This window comes from Leopardus geoffroyi, chromosome C2 (genome assembly GCF_018350155.1).
Source record: "Leopardus geoffroyi isolate Oge1 chromosome C2, O.geoffroyi_Oge1_pat1.0, whole genome shotgun sequence".
NCBI lineage: Eukaryota > Metazoa > Chordata > Mammalia > Carnivora > Felidae > Leopardus > Leopardus geoffroyi.
This window is the reverse complement of record NC_059333.1, coordinates 55,939,342-55,959,037: the sequence shown is the minus strand read 5'-3', so window position 1 is coordinate 55,959,037 and position 19,696 is coordinate 55,939,342. Positions and strand designations below refer to the sequence as shown.

At 40.7% G+C, this 19,696-nt stretch overlaps 2 protein-coding genes across 2 annotated transcripts in view; both read left to right on the top strand.

Annotated features, from left to right (window-relative positions):
- The window catches only part of MORC1 (MORC family CW-type zinc finger 1), a 152,681-nt gene extending 147,791 nt beyond the window's left edge, over positions 1-4,890 (top strand). The window contains exons 23-24 of the mRNA XM_045500974.1: positions 1,157-1,351; positions 4,059-4,890. Coding sequence (XP_045356930.1) covers positions 1,157-1,351; positions 4,059-4,196 — 333 coding nt within the window. The 3' untranslated portion in view covers positions 4,197-4,890. The remainder of the gene's footprint in view (positions 1-1,156; positions 1,352-4,058) is intronic.
- Positions 4,891-7,924: 3,034 nt separating this feature from the next.
- The window catches only part of GUCA1C (guanylate cyclase activator 1C), a 32,679-nt gene continuing 20,907 nt past the window's right edge, over positions 7,925-19,696 (top strand). The window contains exon 1 of the mRNA XM_045501939.1: positions 7,925-8,343. Within this exon, the coding sequence (XP_045357895.1) occupies positions 8,140-8,343 (204 nt within the window). The 5' untranslated portion in view covers positions 7,925-8,139. The remainder of the gene's footprint in view (positions 8,344-19,696) is intronic.

The window sequence follows — 19,696 nt, the reverse complement described above, 5'->3', positions numbered from 1 at the left end:
TTTTTGCACACTTGTGTTATCTCGTTCTATAGACTGGAAGCTTCTTGAAGGCAAAGGCTGGACCTTATATATCTTTGTATCACCTATAACAAAATTCCATGCCTTGAATTTCGGAGATGGTTAGTGAATTTTAAGTGGAATTCAAAATATTTAGGGGGGTATGGTTTGTTTGTTTAAAGGATTTTATAGAAAAGGGAGAAATACATGAGGGCAATGAGTGTTTAAAGATGCTGATGTGGACAGTGTCTGGGAAGGGCCTGCAGGTATTAGTGAGTGCGGGGGAGAGGGGAAGGGCAAGGGTAGACCCAGAAGACAAATGAAGCTACCTTACAGTTTTTCTGGTATCCCAGTCATATCTGAACACAGAACACTCCTTATTACAGAAACACTGAAATGTATATCGAAACAGGATTTGCTCTGTATCTCTTTTCTCAGAATATCCCCTGGCCCTCTCCAAGTGTTGATACAAGCAATTAATGTCATTTTGAAATTGGAGCATTTGGCCTCTCCATTACCTTTTCTACCCCGTGAGTGTCTCAGTCACAGCATGAACCCTTGGAAAGCATCCAAGACTCTCAAATTAGCAAGGGTCATATGCGTAAGTATATGACCATATTCTGCTTCCAGATAAGGGACACGAAGAGAGTGACAGAACAGGTATTCCTCTTACTGTAGCTTCTGTGCTTTTCAGATGTTACAGACTTGAGTTATAAATAACACGACATCATCTGCCAGGAAAGCCCCGAGTAGCCAGCCATTCTGTCATTGCCTGTGAGCTACTGCTGCTGTGGAGAGAGGGTCACAGGCACCACCAACTGCCCCCTTTGTGCCTTGCGCAATCTGGTATCACTGGGTTCGCCATTACTGGGTTCTTTTTCCATTCCCAAGCAAGGATCTCCAAGCTCACCTTGGTGTGCTTTTATCATCCTTATAGTTACTGGAGTATTACACATACTGTCTCTCTTCCTCTTCCATTGGATTGCAGGTTCCTTAAGGGTATCACCGTGTCTTAAATTTCGAGCACCTGTAGTGCACAGGTATAGAGTTGACACTTGGTACGTATGTGCAGAATTGGAATATGAAATCGCTTGCTGATACGAGGAGGGAAAGTAATACTTTAAAACTATACTAAAACTGTTTTTGAAAACATTCCCAGATCCAGCATGTTTACATGGTCCAATATGAAAGAGAACTAAAGAGAAAAATACAGTCCATTATCTACGAAGCAAATACAAGAGGAGTGGTTAATGAAATATCTCTGGGACAGTGTGAAGCAAAAAGAAAACTTACTGAAGACAAACTGAATAATCTTCGGGTAAAACTGGCAATATTGTTGCAGAAACTTCAGCTGGTAGGTAATGCAATTTTGAGTAGTAGGAATATACCTTGTGGAAAGAGCATTCAGCCAGCTTCCTCCTCTGATATTGTCATCCACTTATTGGCTTTGGACGAGTCATTTAACTCAGCCCTTATTCTCCGTGTAAGGATATTGAAATTGTACATAAATGAATTTTGAAAGTATACATGAGGTCTGCTATTTTTTCTCTTACAAAAATTAGAACCTTTGCTTGTGCTGTTGGTATAGTTTGGTCACCCCGTCTCCTCAATAGTATATTTCCATTAGGAATTTTTTTCTCATTTTATTAAACAACAAAATGTTATAATTCTCATCCCAGTACATAAATAAAAATAGACTCTTCTAATCTTTGAGGAGAGGTTAGAGAGTTCAGGGAACACTGTAAGGGTATGCTGTGCATCTTGTTTGGATATATGAACACATCATGAACAGGGCTGCTATGATGGGTTGAGCTAACGAGGAAAAGCCCATCTTATTTCTACAGCATATAGAAATGCTGGATAGAACACATAAAATAAAAAGTATGTAGCCGTGGTTGAAAAGTCTTTCTGCAGCTGCTAGAAATAAATTGAGAAATCAACAGAGAGTCTAAGAAGCATGTGGAATTTTGTATTCAGACACAGGTGCTGAGTCTGGGACAGGAGACAGGGCCCTCCTAGGCCACGTAAGGTGTGAGAGCCGGAGCTGAATGCCCCGAGAAAGCCCTGACTGAGGAGTGGAGGGTTACTTCGTCCAGGAAGGGGGTGGGAGAGAGACCAGGAAACTGACACTCATCAGTATGGTATACATGATGAGCCTGGGCTTTGAAGCCAGGCTGCCTGGGTTTCAGTGGGCTGTGAACATTTCTAGGTGAATCTGTTCCTCTTTCACAAAATATATGTCCTTTGGGTTATTTGGGATTTCTCTTATATTAAATACAAAATGAAACTCAGAAAATATTTTTTGCTTAAGTTGAGTATATAGCCAAAAAAGATACCACCCTCCCTCTACCTTGGGTGGTCTAGGCAACAGCTGAAATATTTCAGTGTTAAAATAAAAAAGGACGCTTAATGCTGTTTCCACATATGGTAATTTTATCTGTGCTTCTATCCACGGTACTACCAAAGTCATTATTTGAGTTCATTTATTGCCGGAAGAGTGGGATTCGAGTACAGCTCCTTTTGGTTCTTTTCGCTGCAAAAGGCGGCAGAAGTTTTTATGTGTGAAACGTCTGGTACGGAGCCCGCCACCAATGGGACGGTTTCAGCAATGATTGTTGTTTTACTACAAAACACTAGAGACACCAAAGAAATTCTATATAATAAAAGCGCGATACTACTACCAAAAAAAGTTCATAAAAATTATTGGTTTTCATAATAGCAAATCTTTGTGTAGCTAGGGAAAAAAATGAAAGAATAATGATTAACTCTTCCTTCTATGCCAAACCCTTAGGCTACCGCACAGCAGCCAGAGTAATTGTATGAATTTAATTGGCTCGATTCACAAAGTTTGGTAAGGAGGGGAAGGGCTTTAGCCTGCAGAGTGAGCATATGACATGCTTCATCTAGTATCGTTGGAGAGGTACTCAAAGGGCTCCTGCCCAAATATATTTTACTCTCATCCCTGACTTGAAATTTCTATTTTCACGGCCTCTGAATGCCAGAGCCACCTCACTGGCACAGAGCGAAGACAAGAGAGAAGATAGATGGACATCCATCCAAAGTGGATGGACAGAGCAGGTACTTGAAGAGGCTGGGGACAGAACCAACCTGAAGTCCTAGAAGGAAGTGTGCTTTGCCAGGCAGAGAGCAAAGGATCAGATGGACTGAGGGCCGTCAGTGTCAGAAGGGTGACACAGGGCATCCCTCAGGGCCAGTGAATATCTGAAAATCTAGGGGAACATGAATATCATGTATGCTTGTCTGTAGGGACAGGACCCCAGTCACAAAGTGGGGCCTCAGTACTCGTCAGAGGCCTCAGGCAGAGGGAACCATGCAGAAGTAGGTTAATAGAACCAGGTGAGGGATGGAGAAGCTGGGATGGTGGTGCCACACACTCACTGGGAACAGTCATAAAACTGGAAATGTCTCTGAAAGGTCCTTTCTAAGAATTCTCTTATCCAACCAGCTCAGCTGGAGAGCAGGTTGAGCCCATGGGTGCTCTTGAGGGAGGGAGATTTAAGTCAGTACAGAGGCAGCATTTGTCGGGCTGTTCATGGATTAAGCAGCCCAGGGAAGGAGAGTGTGAAATTACCCAGACAGAGAAGTGGAGGAAGAACAGAAAGGAGACCCATGAGGGCACAAGCCAGGGGCTTGGGGGGAAGGATGGTGGAGGGGAAGAGGAGCGACAGAGAAGTCAGAATTCACCTACTCATCTGTTCAGATTCATGAACTTTTAAAACGGGAGATGAGAGCCTATAACAGAGGAAGATGAGGTGGAAGCAGGGTGGCTTTAGGAATATGACAAGTAATTAAATAGAAGGAAAGCCGGTTGAACTTACCGCCACTAAAGAAGAAAAAAATGATTCAAGTTCCTAACCACTTGTGCGCATAAAATGAGATGAGATGCAAAAACATTTTAAGAGATTAAAAGCATTATTCCAGTGTGATGTATGTTTCTTGCTACATGAATCGCAGGGGAAGGCTGCTCAGAGGCCACCCAGATTACAAGCATAATCCCTGTAGCGTCTTCGCCTGCCATGATTGTTGATTCTCTTTTCCAGGGTGGTCCAGCAGGAGACCTGGAGCAGATTGACAGTTATTTAGAAGCTTTGCTTAAAGAAGATAATCCCCTTTTTCAGAACGCTTTGAATAAAGTGACTACAGATACAGGACACAGTCTCCCTTTAGAAAAACACTGAAAGTACTTCTCAAAATTAAATGTGAGAAAAGATATGCCCTTTTAAAAAATGCCAGTAAGAAAAAGGAAGATTCTTTTCAAACAGTATTTCCCTTTGTACTCATTATTGTATGGTTTGCCCTGTTTAACTGTAAGAAAATTGTGTGCTTTAGAAATGGAGACTGATTTACAGTTTACATATTTGCAGCCCTGTTCCCTAACTCTTTCTGTTATTTCAGAAACTATTTCTAGAGTTCTCCCATTCCCATGTGAGCTAGTAAGAAAGATGGAAATGTCAGTTAGGCTAAATTTTGTTTTCACTTAAATGACTTTGTTTTTGTTTTGTTTTAAACATTTTGTTTCACTTAAATGACTACAAAAACTAGAAAACAGTGGTTTTCAAAATCAGTGTACAAAGGACTACAGTTAAACTTAAAACTTGTGTTGAAAAGGAAAGACCACATGCCCTGTCTCCACTACAGCCATTACTCAGTAATGCAGAAAATATAAATCCTCAGAAACTTTAATATATTGTTTATATGATAATTCTATTGTTGAGTTGGAGTAAAAGTGCAAATCTTCTAACTATAATGTGAACGTATATTATACATGTGTAAATTGTGTTTTTACATTTTCCTTGATAACTGATTATTTGTTTAAATTTAGATATGTCTACAACTTTGGACAAAAGCAATAAAACATTTAATATTTGTGGAATTGTATAATTTTAATTTTATGTACATACACGTAATGCAAAATTCAGACCATGTGAGATGGAATATGGTGGAAGGTCTTCACTCCATCCTTGTCTTTCTTTTTTTTTTTTTTTTTAAGTTTATTTATTTTTTTGAGAGAGAGAGAGAAGAGGGAGAGAGTGTGAGTGGGGGAGGGGCAGAGAGAGAGAGAGGGAGAGAGAGAGAATCCCAAGCAGGCTCCTTGCTGTTCTCCCTGTTTGACATGGGCCTCATACCCATGAACTGCAAGATCATGACCTGACCCGAAATCAAGAGTCAGACTCTCAACTGACAGAGCCCCCCAGCCCTCTGGTTTTGTAGTCCTATTTAGAGAAGACATTCAAATGCTGAAAGTAGAAAGAAATTTTTCCTTGTTATAGTGATTTTAGTCATTATATTATTAAATATTTGATTTATCTAGAATTTATTTTGGTGAAAGGAGTAAGTTAAAAATCCAACTGTGTGTGTTTCCAGATAGATACAGTATTGTCCTCAAACTGTTAATTGAAAAATCAGTCTCTTCCCCATTGATCTGCACTGCCACCTTTACTGCATGTCAAATTCCTATTTGTATTTGGGCCAAGTTCTGTAAAAAATGTCTATTATTTTTCATTGATTGTTCCATCTTTTCTCACATTGGACCCAAGTTGTTTTGGTAGGGATAGTCAATAATTTTATATTTGAGAATTTTCTTTTGTATCTTTGCATGTTTAATTCTTTTTTTTTTTTTTTTTTTTTTACGTTTATTTATTTTTGGGACAGAGAGAGACAGAGCATGAACGGGGGAGGGGCAGAGAGAGAGGGAGACACAGAATCGGAAACAGGCTCCAGGCTCTGAGCCGTCAGCCCAGAGCCCGACGCGGGGCTCGAACTCACGGACAGCGAGATCGTGACCTGGCTGAAGTCGGACGCTTAACCGACTGCGCCACCCAGGCGCCCCGCATGTTTAATTCTTATCCAGGCTTAGAATTAGCTTTTTTAGTCAACACCCACCCCTCCCCTCGAACTTTATTTGCATTTTGTTTGGCGTATGGTGGTATGATAGATTAAGGTAGAATTGCCTTTTTCAAATATCAAGTCTTTCTACCCCCAACCAAAATATGCCTTTTTGTATGTTCAAGTCTTTATTGGTACCCTGTATTAGCATTTAAAATTTTTCTTCAAATATGTCCAGCACATTCTAGTTAAATTTATTGTAATTTAGATTTATTCTTTGACCTTTTATAAATGAAGACTTTTCCCCATTATCTTATAACTAGTTAATGTTTTATGTAGCAGGATTCCTGAGTTTGGGATATCAATATTGTATTCAATATAACAATTCTTATACTATTTGTAATAGTTTTAAACGTTTTTTTCTGTATCAGTAAGTAATCATTATGCAGATTTTTTGAAAAGCATAATTTACATGAAGAAACACAGTTTCCAGATCTCAGGTCCTTGTATTCTTGATTTATCCAAAATTTTCCTTCCACAGGGGATTTTCTTGGCCCCTTGAAAACTTTCATTACCTTCCTCTTGCATCATCGGTAGCCATTCTTTTTTTTTTTAACTAAAAATTGGTGATTAATAACTGTTAATGGTGATAAGAAGTCAATGCCTCTGAGCATCCTGGCAAACCGTTAGAGACTGCACAGGCACTTCCCCAGAGACTGGCTTTGGAAGATTGTAGCAGGACCCTCCTCCTATTTCCTACCAGGACCGAGTCCTATTATCTCATCTTCTTTCTTTTTACTCTGCCTAAGAAATCTCACCTACTCTAACGGTTTCAAGTAATACTTATAAGTGAAGGTGTTCCAAATTCGATGACCTTATTGAACACATGTTGTTTAACTGTAATTATGGGTTCAAATTATTTTCTACTTAAAGTCTACCTTGGTATGTGTGAAACAAAATTAATCATATATACCCTAGCCACCCCCATTTCCTGTCAAGGCCCCAAAGGCTCCAGTTCTTGGGGAACCTGGGGTTTTGAATAGGTAATAAGTTAGGACTAAGGAATAGTAACTTAAGAGAGAAACCCGACTTAGGAACTGAGTCAATATGAGAATTGGGGGAAAAATGGAGTGAGGTTAGGAGAGGATAACCATGCTTGGGACCAAATGACCCTAGGTGGAAAGAATGTAATTCTGTTACTCCCACGTATGGTTGGCAGCAAGATGGCTTGAGGATCACACAGGGCACTTCCTTTCCATTACTGGACCATGGATACGGTTCTTATGCTCATTTGCTCAGTTTTCAATTCCTGTGCAACTGGGGCTTGACTCAGACAAGATTAGCTTGGGAACTGGAGTGGGACAAAGTTAGCAGGCAGAGGGCCTGGGTAGAAGCGGATTTGAAAGACAGAAAATACAGAAACAGAAAAAAAAGAAAAAGATGAGGTGCCTGGGTGGCTCAGTCTGTTGAGCATCCGACTCTTGATTTCGGCTCAGGTCATGATCTCACGGTCCATGAGATAGAGCCGTGCATGGGACTCTGTGCTGCCAGCGTGGAGCCTACTTGGGATTCTCTCTCTCCCTCTCTCTTTGCCCCTCCCTGGCTGTGTGAGCATGCCTGCATACACGCTGTCTCAAAGTAAAGAAGAGAAAAACAATGCCAGAAGACACAGCTCAACATGTCCCTTTATCTGCAGACTGCCTATCACATCAACAACATTTTTACTGCTGATAATATGGTTATCTCTACCTATTTGCCTCATCTCTACAGAGACTTCCTTTAAATTTAGCAATACTCAATGTATACTTTTTCCATGGTTTTAATAGTTTTTACACCTAAATTTATTTTCACAATATTTAGGTATGAAAAAGCAAATATCCTTGTTACTGTTTTACAGATGGGAACAGTGAGACTGTAGAAACTAAGGAATGTTTCAGTCCCAGGCTTCCTGAATGCAACTCAGAGTTCCTTCCATTGGACCCCCCTCCTCAATGTAGGCGTAATCGATGGCTAACAATATGGCAAGGACAATGCCTCTGCCCTTCACAGAAAACTGTATCTCTGAATGGCAGCACAATCCCATCAGTTAGCGATAAATAACCTAGTCTTAAAACTGTACAGAGGAGTTAATCTCACTGGCTTTCTATTCTTATTTAGCCTATAGCTGTAAGAGGGTTAGACTAGCTTTCTAAAGGCATATGTTAGCCTCCAGTTCTAGTGAAGAAGTGAGGAACTAAATTGGGAGAGACCATACGTGAAAACAACCTGAGAAAAAGCTGCAGACTGTGAGTCACGATGGGAAATAATGAATCCATAGCTGGTGGTCAGAAAGCAGTTCCTGCTAAAGAGACCTATGTGTGGTACAAAAAATTTATGAGGGAATATCCATCCGGCCTGCAAACACTGCATGAATTCAAGACACTCTTGGGTCTGCAAGGTCTGAATCAAAAAGCCAATCAACATGTTGATCAAGTCTATAATACCTTTGACATGAACAAGGTAAGTCCTTTACTTTTTATTTGGCAATGGTTCTGCATTTTCCCCTCTGTAAAAATATGAAATAGCCTGAGGTAAAACGTGTGCATCTCACTGAACAGGGAGGTCTTCAGAGAACCCACAGCTTGTAGGTAAGTGAGTCATTAAACACATTTAGCACTGATGGCATGAAAGTAATTGGGAACTAGCCTCTCCACCCTTGGAAATGTTCTGCATGTAGCGAGTTATTTTAAAACCAAATTAAATCTCGGCGTGGAATTCTAATGCTATCGTTTAAACAAATCTAATAAGTGCAGATTGATTTACAAAGACTGTTTTCAAAGTATTTAATGCATTGGTGACATTTTATAGAAAAGCAAATTACACGAATCTGCTTTAAAAAGTGTGATTGCATCTAGATTGGCAGGTAAAATCAATACAAATTTGCCAACATGTTGTTTGTACTCAGAAGTTGGAATGCTGGAATAGTTTTTCATATCTGACCAATTTAGTTGGAGGAAAAACAAAACAATTTACAGTTTTAAATTCAGATAAATTTTAGTTTCTAACGATTGTCACTGAACTATTGTCTTGAATTTACTCACTCCTAAGGAGTTGCAGCATATTTAATTTTCAAGTCCTGAAAAAATACAAAGATGAGGAGAAAAAAAATGGGGAACAGAAAAAAATAAGACAAAAAAGTAACAATCTGACCAACCAGGCCAGAATTCTTCCTGCCTACTTTTCCTTGTGCATTTCAGTTGTTTTTTACCTGTATATTTCAAAATGGGCTGATGCCATCTAGAATAAAAGGGAAAGGGGAAATACCACTCACTGAAAAATAGATGACTTTCAAGGCTGTGTGTGAGAATAGATGAGGCAGAAGTGGTAATTAAAACAATTGACTGTCCTTTGGGATGTATGGAATCTAGAGCAGCCCTTTGAGCCCTTTTCCAAATAAAAACAAACCAAAACAATAGATAACTTAAAAAGAGGTACCAGCCAAGAACTAGGGAAAACTGAACGTGTGCAAAATTAACAGCTATTTTAATTCTTGTAATAATGTTGGGAGCAGATTTCTTTCAGGACATTGTCTTTTAGGACATCTTCTTTGTTATCAAGTGTGAGTGAAACAGTGCCTGCTTAGTATGACGGTGTTTTCCTCCTCATAAATTTGACTTAGTGTGGATGCAAACAAACTGTTCTGCCCCCAAGGAGTTTACAAATCAGTGGGAAAATGAGGCAGATTCTGCTTTTGTTCTTGACGTTGAAACATGTTCTAGATATGCTATAAGCTGAATTTTTGTGCTCCCCCAACCTTAAAACCGCTTATTACTTTAACAGCAAAAATGGGATTAATTGGAAATAGAAAATTGCAATTTTGGATAAGCAGGCTATGGCAAAGCCATAGGCAAGTATGCAGAGCAAAGGAGAGGAACGCTCTGGTACAGAGGAAAGGGTGAAATCAGGAAGGCTTTTATAAACAACAAGCCGGTTGGAGTAAACTGGGAGTTTGAGGTATAGTGGCTTTTTATTGTCTCAGTTGTTTGTGACAATATCTCATTGGCTGGGTTGTTGCCAGGGTCAAGGGGTGGGGCCCTTTTTCCTCCTGCTAGGGTGGTAAAGAAGTAGAATCAGCAAGCAAGCAAGATGCAGTCTCTTCCTGTTGGGTCAGCAATTGACAAGGAGTGGTAGGGTGTGTGAGCTCTCCCTGCTAGCCTCCCGACTCCATTCTAAATGAGGTTTCCTTTTTTATCTGTCACAAACTTAAATTATGGTGAAATCTAAACCACTCCCCACCCACATTATAGTATTTGGAGGTGGGGTCTTTGGGAGGTAATTAGGTCATGGGGGCAGAGCCTTCATGATTGGGATTAGCGGGATTACAAAGAGACAGACCCCAGAGAGTTTCCTCCTTCATGTGAGGACACAGTGAGAAGGCTGATTGTCGATGAACCAGTAGATGGGCTCTTACCAGACACAGAATCTGCTTGAGCCTTGATCTTGAATTCTCTCACTTAAAGAACTGTGAGAAATAAATTTCCGAGTGTTTTAAGCCACCCAGTCTATGGTATTTTTGTTATAAGAGCCTGAAGTGACCAGGACAGGGCACAGTGTGCATGTTGGCATGTTGTCTCTCTGTCTCTGCCCACATATGAATCTCGCAGCCCTCGCTGCCTTTCTCTCTGCCGTTGTATGTTTCGCTCTTTGTGTGGCTGCTGCTGTCCCACTGTGCCTGCTGCCTGCTGTAAGCAACCCATTTCACAGTGGAAGTCTTTTACTCTAGATTGCAGCTTCTCAGACTCTGACAGAACTCCCGAGAGGTGAGAAGATGAGCTATTAGCAGGGTTTTTTTTTTAGTTATTCTTCAAAGTAACTGGTGACATATCCCATGCCAGAGATTTTGTTAACCCAATGTTTGTGGAAGCACTGCATGTCAGCGGCTCACATGCAAGAACAGGAACATGTGACAAGGAGCGCTGGGCAGAAACCAGAAGTGTTGTCAAAACGAAGCCTGCTGCCAAGGCAGCTGGGGCAGACAGTGTTCAGATAAGCAATCTGGGCGTGTGTGCCATTGGAGTGTCCTCTCGGGGCCAGTCGTGGGACGGCCAAGCCCATCTCAGGAGCTTCATTTAAATGACTTGGAAGGTCTGCTGGTATTCATGATTTATCATCGAGATTTTATGTTTGCTTAGGAAGCAAGCAAATCTAGGCAGTGATGACTAATGCCACACAAGGTGTGGGGATCTTGATATAAAATCAGGTTGTAAAATGAGAAGAGTAAGGATGGTTCTTTATCAAGTGACAGTAAGAAATGATATGCAATTAATGCACAGGAAAACAAAAAAGCCATATATTTAATTAGATCAATAAAACTATCAGCTGCCCAGCACCGTGGAGGATTTGCTCTTTCTTGGAGCTCCGCTGCAGTGTTAGCTATTCTGGATGGAAATTATTCCAAAGTGCATTTCATACTTTCCTGCCTCCTCAAAGTACCGGTAAAACCTTTTTTGATATCAGAGTCATTGTTATGAACATTGGTTGTTACGTTTTTGGAATACCACGAAGCAGCCATGCCTATTGAAGTTGCTGGGGCTAAGTTTCCTGTTGTTACAAATCCTGAAAATAATGTGCTTTTGTCATTTTTGCTTTTTACTGTTTTTCTCTTTCCCTGCTGTCAAACACACCTTTCCCAGCTTTCTGATTGTTCTAATAATAATGAGCTTCCAATCTCTTTTTACTCTGCCATTTCTCACCTGGCTTTGGCTTGTACTCAAGTTCACTAAACATACTGGAATAATGCTTAAAGTGGAAATAGATCCTAAAGTTTAGACTGTAAAGTTTATAACAATTCCTTTGGCTAATCACACACCCTTGTAAGCATCTCCTTGTTGCTCGGTATCAATAGTGTTTGAGATGTGTCTGACACTGTTTTAGGCACAGTACATAGAGTAATGCATTCAACGTCACAGAATTAATAAAACCTGCTTTAAGGTAGCGGCCATAAATTTGGCACCTCAGACCTTCTCAGAAGGTAATTGACCAGGGCCCCAGTGCACAGCTTTGAAATCCTTCACCGTAGGCACAGAGTCCATTTAGGTTATCACCAATGTTGGAGTGCAGCAGGAATAATAAAGCCAACCCATTCTTAAGACGCAGGATTCCTTTGTCAGCAGGCTTTGACTAAAGGATTTCCTGGTGGCTTTGTCAAGCTGTAGGTTTCAAGAGTGCCTAGGACACTTCTGTCCAAACTTCTTTTACACCCTTCTTTAGCTGGGTCGGATTAGCTCACTCAGCCTTTCCTGACATCTTTCCTGCTTACTTCCACACACCATTTCTCCAAATAAAATCTTTAAATTGGGATTAATAGGTCTAATATCCAATGAATAAGAGTCACAGAAAAAGAGCTCAGAGAGAATGTAGGGTTATAACAAAACAAACCAGAAAAAATTTCCAGACCTATTAGACACATGTTTCACAAGGACCCAGTACAATAAATATTGACTGACAGCATATGCATAGATTTTTTTGTTTTGTTTTTTTTTAAGAGAGAAAATGCATGGGGGAGAGGTGCAAAGCAAGAGAGACAGAATCTCAAGCAGGCTTCACGTGGAGCCTGATGCAGGGCTTGATCCCACAACCTGGGGATCATGACCTAAGCCAAAATCAAGAGGGGTATCTCAACCAACTGAGCCACTCAGGCACCCTGAGAAAAAATATTAAAAAAAAATTTTTTTTATGTTTAGTACAGACAGAGAGACAGAGTGTAAGTGGGGGAGGGGCAGAGAGAAAGGGAGACACAGAATCTGAAGCAGGCTCCAGTCTGCCAGCACAGAGCCCGACAGGGGTCTCAAACTTGTGAACCATGAGATCATGACCTGAGCCAAAGTCGGATACTTAACCAACTGAGCCACCTAGGTGCCCTCTGAGAAAATTTTTAAACAGGGATAAAGAGACGATCCTAAAACCTAAAAAGAAAAAAAATGAAAGTCAAAATAACATTGAACTTCCTAACACCTACACTAGAGACTTAAGAGTAAATGGAGAAACGCCTCCAAAATTCTGAGGGTGAAAAAAATCAAGCCAAATCAAATGTAAGGAGAGAATAAAAACAGGCAGTGACTAAAAAAATTCCTTCACATTTATTTTTTCTTAGGAAGCTACTGGAGCAGGTACTTCAGCAAAAAAGAGGGAGTATATCAACAAAGAGAGAGAGAGTGAATCCAACGTAGGAAAACAGATATGGACAGTCTTGGGTCATGGAGATGAAAACTCCAAATCAACAGCTATACAGAAACCTCAGTGTACTGCTAATCCAGATTGTAAAGGGAGAAGGGGGACTCTGGGAGAAAGACCTGAAAAAATGACACTGATAGATTATCTATTGTGCTTGAGGATTTCAAAAACAATATAAATTTACTAATTTATATTTAACCAATCTGACGGTCCCTTTAAAAAAATTAACAAGGTGAAATACAAAGAAAATTATTGAAATTTAAATGAAATAACTTTAATTTTTTTATTATGAAAACTTCACACATATACAAAAGCAGAATAATCTAATGATACTCTCATAGACCAATCATCCATCTTCAACAATTATTAAAATTTAGTCACTTTCATCTCATCTGTCCTCCTACATTTTTATTTTTTATTTTTTTAAATTTAGACTTTCTGGAAAAAGTTTTTCATTCCAGTTACCAGACAGTGTTATACTAGTTTCAGGTGTACAATATAGTGATTCAACAGTTTCATACACCATCCGGTGCTCATCACAAGTGCACTCCTTAGTCCCCATCACCTGTTTCATCCATCCCCCTACTCACTCCCCTCTGGTAACTATCAGTTTGTTCTCTATAGTTAAGAGTTTGTCTTTTGGTTTTTCTTTTTTTTCCTTTGTTTGTTTTGTTTCTTAAATTCCACATATAAGTGAAATCCTATGGTATTTGTCTTTGACTGCCTTACTTCACTTAGCATTGTTCTCTAGCTTCATCCATGTTGTTGCGACTGACAAGATTTCTTTTTTTTTTTTTATGACTGAATAATGTTCCACTGTGTATGTGAATTTGTATATGTATATATACACACATACCACATCTTTATCCATTCATCAATCAGTGGACACTTGGGCTGCTTCCATATCTTAGCTATTATAAATAATGCTACCATAAACATAGGGGTGCATGTACCCTTTAAGCATACCTTTTTATTGTTTCTTGATTTGAGTTTGGATCCAAACAAGGTCCATACATGGAAATTGGTGGTTATGACTCTTAAATCTGTTTTTTCTGTAATAGATCCCTAGTCACCTCCTTCCTCCCACCCCCATCCCCATTTATGCCATTGATTTGTTGGGGAAGGTGAGTTATTAGTTCTGTAGAATATTCTGCATTCTGGATTTAGTTGATTGCTTTCTTATCTTCAAATTACCAGTAAATTGGTATTTAGCTGTGGAAGCTTAAATAGATTCAGATTGATTTGCTTGGCAAAAATACTTCATAAGCACATAATTATTGGTTGTCTCACTTTTCATGGATTGTCCATTAGGTTCAGGAGATGTCAGCCTGACAATGATGAGGTAATTATTGACTCCATATAAAATACTGAAGTCAGTAATTTTGGTGCATCAATGGGTTATACGGGGAACAAAATTTACTAGTCATTAAAATTAAACTCTCAGCTTTTAGATTAACCCACAGTTGTGAGAGTATGGACGAAGAACTATGGTTGCTCAGAAATGTTTAACGACTAGTTCTTCCATGGGAGAAAAGCCCTGGTAACATGTTGATTTCCATGGTGTAAATACTCCCACCATGGTCAATTTCGAGCTACCAACCATTTAATAGTTGGCCTGCAAAATTCCTGAAAATGTGACAATCTGCTCACACCAGCAGATACAGTAGGTTCCAGCACACTACGTGGATATATTTGAGGGTCATAGAACTAAATGCCTGTCATTTGCTATAACGGGAAATAAATAGGTAATGTCTAGAATTGATAAATCTCAGCATAAGTAGGATAAGCATCATTACAAGCATGTAAACAAAGGCTAGGAAAAATAACCAGAAAGTCCAAAGTTTTCAATTATAGTTTAGTTTCGTTTTAGTTTAGTTTAATTTTGAGTTTAATGTCAATTATGGATTAGTAATAAAAACCGATTAAAAAGCCTAATGATAAAAAAGCAGATTTATAAAAAGAAAACACAAAAGGTATCAGCACGTCTTTGTAGGTGAGGTGAGTGAAAGAAACTACACTCCTCAAAATTAAGGTCTGTCTCTGCACAAGGGACAACATAGATTCCTTCCTTTCTACAACTATGAATTGTCCATTCCATTATGGAAACCCTATGGACTCCAAAGATGAGGGTCCAGCCTGGCCCAAACATGGTAGTGAGTAACCTTGTCTAAAACAAAGTCTCCATGAAAAATTACAACACGGTGTAAGCGTGTGGTTCTTGTGGTCTGTGTTAAACCCATACAGGGTGGATGGCGGAACTTGAAGGTAGGTGGGGGCTCCAAGCACTGGCTGTGCTGCCGCCACTTTAATAGTTTCCTAACCACTTGTGCTCTTGATTTGCTGGGGAAAGTGCAACACTGCTGAGGCAGAAGCTGATTGCGAGGCTGGTCATTAGAGCTGGGTCTGGGGCAGACCCATTTTCACGGAACCACAGTGAAGATGATGATGTCACCGGCTACTGGGTCCTACAAGGCAGTGAATGTGGACAGGGGCCGCACTATTCTCACCTTAGCGTCGTGTCCTTCACCTGGAGATTGATGCAAAATGCGCAGTTCCCTGGAAACAGCTTCCTGTTGGAGGCATGAGCCTGCACTCTGGTCTCTATGCACCCAGACAAAACCGAACGAGTGCTCAATTCCAGGCAGAGCCTGGCAAGGAAAGAAGCCCCCCAGCACTGCTCTTCTGCCTTTGCGCTCCAGCCACACTGCTTTCTTCACACTAGATGTGCAGTTTGCTCTTCCCCTGTCCTTTCTCTTTTTAAGTACAAGTGCTGCATGAATTCATCTCGTGAAACCACCCTGCAGAAACATGAAGAATAAAAACGAATGAATCATCCCCTTCAAATCCTGCATGCGTCCCCAGACCAGCCACCTACCTTAGTGGCATAAAGCAGATGTGACAAATATTTACTGAGTGATTAAATAAAATAACAGAAGGGACAACTTGAGTATCCTCACTTTTATATATGCCCTTTTTTCCCTTTCCATTCCTCTGTCCTTCCCTCCTTTTTCCCCCATATTTGTACCAAGGATGGCCACTGTGTCTTCCACAGTGTAACTTAGTTCCCAGTTAGATTAATTATCTCAAGGGAAATTTTAAAATTTATTTTTTATCCGTATAACTGTTAAGAATTTCAGCTCACACACTCAAGCATTCAAGAAATGTAACTTTAGTTTTCCATGATGAAGTTAATTTATATTTTGCGTCCCCATTTTACCAAGGAGTGTTCTCTCTCTACTTTCCGGGGTTGCATGTAAAGCCCATGGGTGCATCTAAATCTCCAGGTATTAATACAGGGCAGAGGAGCAGCTAAACACACTGGTATTTGCTGAGATCACATCTCTCATCATCTCCTGCCCGCCTCGCGAGGCTGCTGTCTGCATGGCGGGGCCTCCTGGGTCCGGTTCTCTCAGGTTCCTTGTACTCCTAGGCATGGAAGCCTCTTAGACTGTATGAACAGATGCTCCTTGCAACCTTTCCTCCCAAGCCCAGTGAGTGAACCATGGGTGTTTCTGTTCTTACATCTGTCACCCAGACCTGCAGCCATTCTTGGCCCTCATAGAGCCTCTTTAGTTTGGGTAGACTTAGGAGAAACTAGAGAAACTGGCTCTAATTATGTATTCTTCCAAATCTTTTGTTTATGGCATAGATTTTACGCTCTGAATCCTAAACAGCTTAACTTATTGAAACTCAAGAGCAAGAATGAACTCTGGATTTCTGCTTTTATGCTACAGTGACTTATCTCTTAGGCAATGGAAATCTCCCTGAATGTGGCAGGGCTAGACGATAGAAGAGATTAGTAGGAGCAGAGTCACATCCTTAATACGCTATATTATTATCTCACAGCATTTGCAAATATTTACTGAGCGCCTGGAGGCATGGTGGAAGGAAGGTAGGCACAAATATGAATAGGGATTGGTCCCGTCCTCAGAGGAGTCTATAATCTACTGGGATGGCAAATGTATCCTCAAATAATAAAAGGTAGTAAATAAAGAATCAAAGACTGAGAGACGGGAAAGCATACTATTTAGTTTCAGGGTTCTAGATGGTTCTCCAGATTACAAGGCTGCTTCTAAACCCTGCCCAGTGATTTGCTGATGGTCCAGCATCTTTCTAGATGGGCAGGTTGGATAGAAGGTCTGGGGAACTCTTCAATGCTATCCCGGCAGGACAGGCAATGGTAGAAAAATCTAGAAAAATCACACTCAAATTTTGGAGAGGTGTGGGGATGGGGGTGAGTAGGTAGGTGGTAGACATGACGTTCTGTGCCCCTAAAGAGCTTACAGTCTAGTTGAGGATAAAAAATTATGACTAAATGCCCAAAGAGTAAAATAGAGCAGTATAACAAACTATAGCAGGGCTGTGCTGTTCAAGGTACATTTACTGGGATCTGAAAATGAAACAAAAACTAAACTACAGAGTTAGGAAAGGCTTTTTGGAGAAGTTGAGGCACTTTGGGACCTCGAAAGAGGGAAAGAACTTGAATTATTACTAATAAATGCTAACACTTAACTGAATATTTCTGTACTAGTCATGGTTAAAGCACTTCATATTTATTAGGATCCTCACAACAATAATATGTAAGTATGTACTATTTTTAACAGTCCCAGTGTACTGATGAGGAGACCGAGGCACAGAGAGGTTTAGTAACTTGCTTGAAACTACCCAGCAGACTTGGAATGCTGGCAGTCTGATTCCAAGGGCTACACCCTAAATTTCAATGGTATTCCACCTTTGACAAAGGAATTGAGAATTTCAATAAAAGGAACAGCTCAATTAAAGTATGAGGTAGGAGAGAGAAGGGTATGTGAGGACCTAATTAAGGCAGAGGGCTACTGCTAGAGCATAGCCGGGGACCACACAGGTGCCTCACGTGTCTTTGCTGTACACAGCCTGTTGTGACTTTCTGTACTTTTGCATCACAGCTGAGAAATGAGACACTCCAAGCACTGAGATGCCAGGGTTGACTTGCCTGGAGAATCTCCAAGCAGAAAGTCAGCCCTCAGCCCCTCTAGCTCCTATTCCACATTCTTACTCTGTAATAGGTGTGAAGGTGGGGCGCCTGGATGGCTCCGTCCCTTAAGCCTCTGACTTTGGCTCAGCTCATGATCTTGCAGTTGGTGAGTTTCAGCCCTGTGTTGGGCTCTGTGCAGACAGCTCAGAGTCTGGAGTCTGCTTTAGATTCTGTCTCCCTCCCTCTCTGCCCCTCCCCCGCTTGTGTGCACTCGCACGCTCTCTCTCTCTCTCAAAAGTAAACATTAAAAATAATAAAAAAAAAATAGGTGTAAAGGTAGATATAGGCACCCTGGGCCACATCTAGGCATCCGGATGTTATCCAGAGCGCCACCCTGACATCAAAATGCTCTGCCCCTTGTAAGACTCCGAAGTCTGTGAGATAAAATGATTTCTCTGAACTCGTGGGTTTGTAACTCAAACCATAAATAGAGTGATGGTTTAAGCCAGAAAAACTGTTGTCAGCATGAGGACACATTTAATCACTAGGATAAAACAAAATACCAGAATAAGTTTTCAGGTTACTTAAAGTCACGACCTGAGAAAATCCTGGTAATCAAGAGGAAGGGGATGTAAATGATTTCTTAGAAACAGGGTGATTAAACCGTTACAGAAAGAAAAGTGAGGGTAAATAGCAAGCTGTGGGATCTAATAGATGATTATTACAATATATGTGATGGTTTACCTGTAAATATGTTTCACAAATCAAATCTTTGCTTCAATGTATTAGAAGTCCTTGCTATAAATGTTTATTAATTTTGAGAGAGCTAGAGTGAGAGTAGGAGGCGGGCAGAAAGAGAAAGAAAGAGAGAATCCCAAACAGACTCTGTGCTGTCAGTGCAGAGCCAGACTCGGGGCTCGAACTCATGAACCATGAGATCATGGCCTGGGCTAAAATCAGGAGTCGGACGCTTAACCGACTGAGCCACCCAGCTGCCCGTCCTTGCTAATTTTAATGAGTCTTTCTACAAATTTCGGTAAGATGAGTCACAGGCCACCACAGGCAGTGGAAGCCCCTGCAGGAGAGGTAGGGTTGCGGGACTCCAGTCCCAACTCTGACCCTTACTGTTGTGTGTCATCTTGGACCAAGCTCATAACCTCCCTGTGTCAGGGTCGTCAGTTCTAAAACTCAGACAAGACCTATCCTGCCTACACTCTCACTGAGCTCATGTGAAATAACATCGGAGAAAACGTTGAAGAAATGAAGACTGTAGCCCACAAAGGAATGGTATGTTTATCTGTTAAATGCAGATATCTCTGATGTCAGCCCCTGCAGGTCTGATAACAGTGAAGAGTAGCTCAACTTTGCATCAAGCTCAAATTCGATTTCCTAATGAAAGGGGGTACCTAAAGGTGCAGAGGTTGCCTGCCCACCATTTCTCTTCTTTAATTGATCCAAGTGCTGTGGACGATCATTTGCGCTGTTTGGGGCCACATTGGCCCCTTCTAATGATTGCCAGTCACAGAATGAAATTAATTAAATGAGAATCACCTTAGGGTTTCAACTGTCTTTTAAATCCAGGACACCTGCATGGGAGCCCTAGCTCTACTGGAAACTCAGAAGTGACCTTTGGTTATTTGGTTCCTTAGCTTCTCTTTGTGTGAGAACCCTTGAAAATTAGAGCAG